General features: G+C 39.5%; 2 protein-coding genes across 2 annotated transcripts in view; one reads left to right on the top strand and one right to left on the bottom strand.

Moving 5' to 3' along the window:
• Positions 1 to 19: 19 nt before the first annotated feature.
• zgc:86839 (Cyclin-dependent kinases regulatory subunit 2-like) lies at positions 20 to 1,832 on the top strand. The gene is made up of 3 exons (XM_042395453.1): positions 20 to 177; positions 847 to 974; positions 1,170 to 1,832. Exons 1-3 carry the CDS (start codon positions 119 to 121, stop codon positions 1,211 to 1,213), a joined length of 231 nt encoding a protein of 76 aa, XP_042251387.1. The 5' UTR covers positions 20 to 118; the 3' UTR covers positions 1,214 to 1,832.
• A 575-nt stretch (positions 1,833 to 2,407) lies between these two features.
• sema4d (sema domain, immunoglobulin domain (Ig), transmembrane domain (TM) and short cytoplasmic domain, (semaphorin) 4D) overlaps positions 2,408 to 6,180 on the bottom strand; it is a 48,145-nt gene continuing 44,372 nt past the window's right edge. Inside the window, exons 17-20 of the mRNA XM_042395444.1 lie at positions 5,932 to 6,177; positions 4,542 to 4,754; positions 4,191 to 4,282; positions 2,408 to 3,282 (exon numbers count right to left, since the gene is read on the bottom strand). Coding sequence (XP_042251378.1) covers positions 3,253 to 3,282; positions 4,191 to 4,282; positions 4,542 to 4,754; positions 5,932 to 6,177 — 581 coding nt within the window. The 3' untranslated portion in view covers positions 2,408 to 3,252. The remainder of the gene's footprint in view (positions 3,283 to 4,190; positions 4,283 to 4,541; positions 4,755 to 5,931; positions 6,178 to 6,180) is intronic.

The following is a 6,180-nucleotide window of genomic DNA, read 5'->3' as shown; positions in this document are numbered from 1 at the left end:
CTTAAATCATCCAATCAGAGCTTTCGTGCACTTTAAAAGCCGTAAACTGACCGTGAGTTGTTGTCACTTTGTAATTTGGTGTAAAAGTTATCTAAATAACTAGACCTTGTCTGAAAACATGTCCCGCAATCAGATTTACTACTCAGACAGGTACTATGACGACTACTATGAGTACAGGTAAGATATTTATAGCGTCGGAAACGTCTACCGCGAACCTGGAAGCTAGCCAACTAAGCTAATTTCTTTCCACTGTTGCCTTAGCAACAGTAGCCCAATGTTAATTTCAATAATAGTTTGTGAGCTTTTTTCCGACTCTACCTTGAATGTATTAATTTAGCACCTACAAGTCTTTATTGTTTTCCTAGAAATTGAGATTGTAGCGCGTTTCTAATACTGACAAAGCATTAGAAATACCTTTTAAAAAAATAAAGCAATCAATTTAACTCAATCACAAGGTTAACTACAATCTGTATAATCAGTCAACAGCTTTCTGACAGTGTCCACAAAACACAGGATTTATTGCAGAATTGTATTGGAGCGCATCAGACAGCACAGGTGCACCTAATAAACTAAACTAATAGAAAATGAGGAATGTAAGTTACAGAGCACATATGAATAACGATAGTGTCTTTTACAATCCTTATTGCTCTGTAATTTACAAGATATGGTACAAATACTGTCATGTGCATATATGCATGCATATGTATGTATATTTTAACTTGGTTCAGTTGATGTAACTGTTAAATTTTTTGTTATTTTGCTGCATTTTAACAAATACATCAAACCTCACAGCATAATCAGTCATCACCAATAACTAAGAAAAACTTTTTTCCCTCTAATCACCAGACATGTTGTTCTGCCTCGGGAAATGGCTAAATGTATTCCAAGATCCCACCTGATGTCTGAAGACGAGTGGAGACAACTGGGTGTACAGCAGTCCCAAGGATGGATCCACTACATGATCCACGAGCCAGGTACTGTATGTAATAACTCTTACTGGGTCCCAACATTAGTAATTTAATCTGGTGTACATTATAAACACTGTGCAATTCTTTGTTCTTCTGCTTTGTTGCCCAAATCATCTGTCAACAGCCTTTAAGCACGTAGTGAGAAGAATGACAGCCTCGGGTGGTGACTTGTTTATCATTTGTCTGTCATTAACTTTTCAGAGCCCCATATCCTCCTGTTCAGAAGACCTCTACCAAAGCATTGACATCATCCCACTCATTCATCTGGTTATTTACCTGGAAGAGTGAATACTTTCTAGCTCTGCTAGTTATCGTCTGCTGTGCATTAGCTGTATTTTCTCAGCCTTAAGAGCTCAGTTTGTATAAAGATGTGATCCATTTCTATGGAATCCTACCAGTCCTGTGGTTGCCAAACAAACACTATAAAGTACCTGATTTATCAACTTGTTGAGAAAAGATATCACATAGCACTGAAATTGTTTCTGATCTATGTCTGATGATATGTTACAAAAGTTTACATTAGTTCAAGTTAACATAGATTTTGTAAAGTCAGGAGGAAGAGAACTATCTTGTGATTTTGTGCCAAAATTGGCAGGTTGACAATCAGCTGAATTTGTGAGTGATACAGAGTTGAACTACTGCTGCTTTTTTTTTTCTCTTCAAGATGTTTTAACTTAAAAATCTACATGGCTTGTATTTATTATTCTTCCTTTTGATTCTGAGTGTCAGACAGTGTCCACTGAAAGAGAGGATTTGATTTACATCACAATGTTTAGATTTGTGTCACATTTAAGGAAAAAAATTGTGACAATTCAGTCATGACCTGTTTGATTAATGATTTGACAATAAACTATCCACGCCATGTTTTTTTTTTTCACTTAGTGCTCCTTGATTTGGACACAAGAGGGTGCTATGGTGCTATGCTATCCTCTCAAAATATGAAGTCATCACAGTCATGCTGAGATACAGAAGTGAGGCCTATAAACACCATATTTAGGATTTCTCCGTTTTAACAGTTAGCATTGTTTTCATCCATTAATTACTTGACGTAAGCTATTTAAAATATGGTTTATTTTGGTTTATTCCTGGTTATATTGTTATTAGATTTCCAGTCTATAATCTGTGAGGCATCAGCTTCTCAGATTTAGTCTACAATTTACCTCTCTGTGTCAAATTAGTTTCCAGTCAAGGACATTATTGTATCATCTGAAAATATCATAACTGGCTTCCAAGGATAAATGCTTGGTGCAGGTCGGTTAATAATTCAGAAGGTAGGAAGTGCTCCTGCAGGAAAAAAGGCTGACATGTCATCATGCCACTCAGGAATAATAACCTGTTTATAAATGGCTGAAACAGGCCATTAAATATTTAACTTATCTGACATCAAAAGTGATAAACAAGCTTAATTCAGACATGACAAAAACGTGTGACGCGACAGATAAAACAAACTCCCATTTATTTCTGCTTTAAAGGCAAATAAGTAGCCACAGTTTAAACGTGAAGACAAAAAGCTGGAAGGTCTGTAACAACCTACGCTGTCCTTGGATTAAATTCCATGTTTGAATGCTGGTGTTTTTTTAAAATCTGAATTTCACTTTTGATGATATAATCTTTCTTAATGTCAAACATACTGTGGTTGAAAAGACCCACAGCAGCCTGCTGAGGAAGCTTGGGCTCTGGAAGGAAAAAAGAAATGTCCATTAAAGATTAAAGACAGGATAATCTCGAGTGAAAATGTCAAACTGCAAGGTAGCTGTGAAGGACCATACCGAGGCTTTGGAAAGCAGTGAAGGTGCAAACATCTCTGTGGCATTTGCAAAATAAACCACACTGTAAACAGGACTGAACTGTCACAGATGCAGCAAATACAGATCAGCACTCCTCATATACAACCAGTTGTACCCTTCTTTAAATTTTTAATGTTCCATACAAGCACTGCTTTCAGGATGTTCATTTTCATCAATAAAAATAGAAATGTATGCATATTTGGTAGAAAGGCAGCCCACACGTCCTCAGACTGAGGCAACCAAAGAGCCTCATCTCCATGTCAGTTTTTGGAAGGAGTCACCATCAAACCATCATCACAACCAGCAGAGCCTCTGCACGGGGCAGGTGTTGTGAAAGCTTTGCTTCGCGGTCCATCAAGCTCCTTTGTAAGAAGTGACACTGGGACATCATATTCCATCTGTTTATGATCGTTTCAGTGTCAAAGGTGCAGTCCACCCGGGCTGAGGACCATGTTCACAACCAGAGTCAGCCAACACAAGCGAAGCACGTGACGTCTTCACAGAGTTCGGTGGCCATCACAGCTTTCCTGTGGAGGGAAAAACTAGAGTTGTACAAGAAGAGGAGCACGCAAACATTGATGTTTAATGTACAAAGATCTCACTAAATCCACTTGGGGAAAAAAAGACATTCATCAAGTTAATAACAGACGTTAAACTAGCCTCATTCCAGACGTCTGATTTGAATTAGCGATGAAGTGAAACAAAGTGGTGATTCGGTCTGATTATCAGGCTCCTATTAAACTGGTTTACCGCTGCTTTGCAACAAGGAAATTTGCATGTTTTTCTGGTCACACTAACGTGCAAGTAAAAAGCACATCTGCACTGAAACTAAATAAGAAACTAGATGTGTTGATCTCAATAAAAAAAAAGCAGAAATAGGTGAAATGTGAAATCAAATCTATACTGACAAGTCACATGACTGCATGTATTTCTGGAGGAATCCTTTCAAAATGAACATGTAAGTATTTAGTTATCTACAACACGATTAGGTGAATGCAGTTAATAGATCATGTGGTACAGGAAATGTAGTTAAATGTAATGGTTAAAAGCAGTTAACCAAAAGCTTCAGGCACAGCTACTAATTGAATTAGTGTTCTTTAAAGCATATCACTGCTCACAAAGACCTTATTCAGACTATTGAATACATTGTAGCATAAAGAGCATTTGCACATTTAAACTTTTGCTTCATATAATATAAGTTACTTGGCTTTGAGTTCCTGACTATTTGCCAATAGCACAATGAAGCTGGACTTTGCTCTTTCCTTATGATCCTGAAAACTACGCAACCTGCCATTGAGTTCAAGCCACTCGCATAAAGCCAAACATGTAGATCAGGTTAAAACCGGTACACGATGTCAGTCAACCCGGGCAACTGCACACCAACTTTTGTGAGATCGGGAGAAAACACACTCACATGCAAGAGCGTACAACCTACCCAGGCCTTTTCCCATCTTTTTAGCAGTTGCTCATGCTCTGTGAGTGCACCTCTCCATTGGTTCAAATCCCTGGATGGTATGCTCTCCTCATCTGTCAAATAACAACATCTCTTATGGATATAAACTATGACAAATGTCCATTTCTGGACTAATAAAAATAGCAAAGAGCATTTCTGACAACCAAAACTAGGGTTTGGACTTCTCATTGTGTTTTACTACCACTGTACATGCATTACTGTGATCACTATCTCACTTTTTGGAGATGTAACAGGTTTTAATACTCAAAAACATAGAAAGATCCACAATTTTCCACACTTAAAAGGTAGTTATACACCACCAGGTCTGGATACCTCCAATAGAGAGGTGGAGGTCGATCTCAGACATGTCATTTCCTGTGCTGGCCTCAGCGACGCAGTGGTAACGGGCGTCCTTGATCAGCGGCCCCTCTCGGAGCCAGCTGCTCACGAGTACCTCGCTCTGACCCAGCGGGCGGCGGTACTCCATAATGGGGGTGTCCAGACTGTGCCCATTTATTAGCCAGTGAATGTGGACATCACTGGGACCTGAGGGACAGAATCGAACTTCATGTTGACCCGTGACGATCGAGATGCTTAACACTCCACATAGACACACAAGAAATGGGAATACTTGCCTTTGGTGGGTCCATTTGAGGTGTTCAGTTTCAATTAACACTTCTTGACTGAATATACAGTACATGTGTGGCATGTACAGTATCAGTCAAAATGAATGAGAAGGGGTGTCCAAACTTTTGACTGGTACTGTATATGTACAATGGCTGATCTCAGCACTGATAATCAATTCTGTACATACTGTGTTTTGCATAAAACTTTGTAGGCTACGTCACCACTAGTGAGATTACATGTATATATTTTCAATATATGCAACAGGGTCCTAATCTCAGCCACATACAGTAGTTTTCTCTACCACTATATGCTGTTATCTTCACTAATGAGTCCATATAAAAACACAAGTGATGACTGAAGTCAAAAATTTAAGAAAACAAGCCAGAGTTGAAAACATTTGACAAGGTTTATTTAGCCTCCCTACCATGAGCTGCTGTAGCCCAAAAATGTCCCGTAGATTTATGTACATCTTCAAATGGTATTTTTCCATATATACAAATATATTTACATTTGTTTACAGGCACAAAAAAAAAAGATCCAGTTGAAGTATTGAAATAAAAAGACAGCAAGCCTACAATAACTCTTTTGTTCTGATGAGAGATTCTCAACACTGTGGAAAGAAGGATCCACTTCTAACATTTACATGTTTCATGTCAGACTGCTGCTTTACAAAAATATACACAAAACTGTAGTCTTCATCGACATACAACTGAGAACTGTGAGACAACCAGATCACTGTGAGGTTGACATTTTATTTAAGAATTTCAGGTTTTCTTCCTAGAAGAAGAATCCCAGTCTTTTTAAACATTCAACTACATTTTGCTTCTTATATTGGTCTTGCAAGACACCACCTATGATAAAGATGAATGGATCTCCACAAGTCAGACACCATAAAGCAAAGGGCAGGCTTATTTTAAGAAACACACACACACACACACTCGCGGTTAGAGCTCAAGTTGAGGAAATGGTGACATGCAAGGTGTAGAAAGGAGAGGAAAAAATTATGGTCCAGAGCAAAAAGAGGGGAGGGAGGGGGGGGGGGGGTTAGAAAGTGAGAGTGGGTGTCAGGGTGTGAGCTGTCATAGGCACCACTCACCCAAGGCCAGGCAGAAGAGCAGAAAGGCCTCTTGGGCATGAATCCCCCAGGCCTGGTCCTTCAGCAGGGGAGGCAACAGTCTCACCTCTGCCTCTCGAGCCTCCACATTGTGGGGCTTGGTGGAGGAGGAGGTGGAAGAAGAGGAGGAGGAAGAGGAAGAGGAGGAGGAGGAGTGGGAAGGGAAGGCAGAGGGAGTGCTACTTCCAGAGAAGGACAGTGAAGATGAGGTGCCGACAGGAGAGGAAGCTG

This window comes from Thunnus maccoyii, chromosome 19 (genome assembly GCF_910596095.1).
Source record: "Thunnus maccoyii chromosome 19, fThuMac1.1, whole genome shotgun sequence".
In the NCBI taxonomy this organism is placed as follows: domain Eukaryota; kingdom Metazoa; phylum Chordata; class Actinopteri; order Scombriformes; family Scombridae; genus Thunnus; species Thunnus maccoyii.
The sequence above is the reverse complement of the archived record's forward strand: the minus strand, read 5'-3'. Positions and strand labels throughout refer to the sequence as shown.

What these genes read in the sequence shown, in the direction of transcription:
- zgc:86839 (XM_042395453.1), top strand. Translation starts at nt 119, where the DNA reads ATGTCCCGCAATCAGATTTACTACTCAGACAGGTACTATGACGACTAC. An exon ending in GACGACTACTATGAGTACAG is followed by an intron (nt 178 to 846) that starts GTAAGATATTTA and finishes TCTAATCACCAG; the next exon opens with ACATGTTGTTCTGCCTCGGG. An exon ending in CTACATGATCCACGAGCCAG is followed by an intron (nt 975 to 1,169) that starts GTACTGTATGTA and finishes TTAACTTTTCAG; the next exon opens with AGCCCCATATCCTCCTGTTC.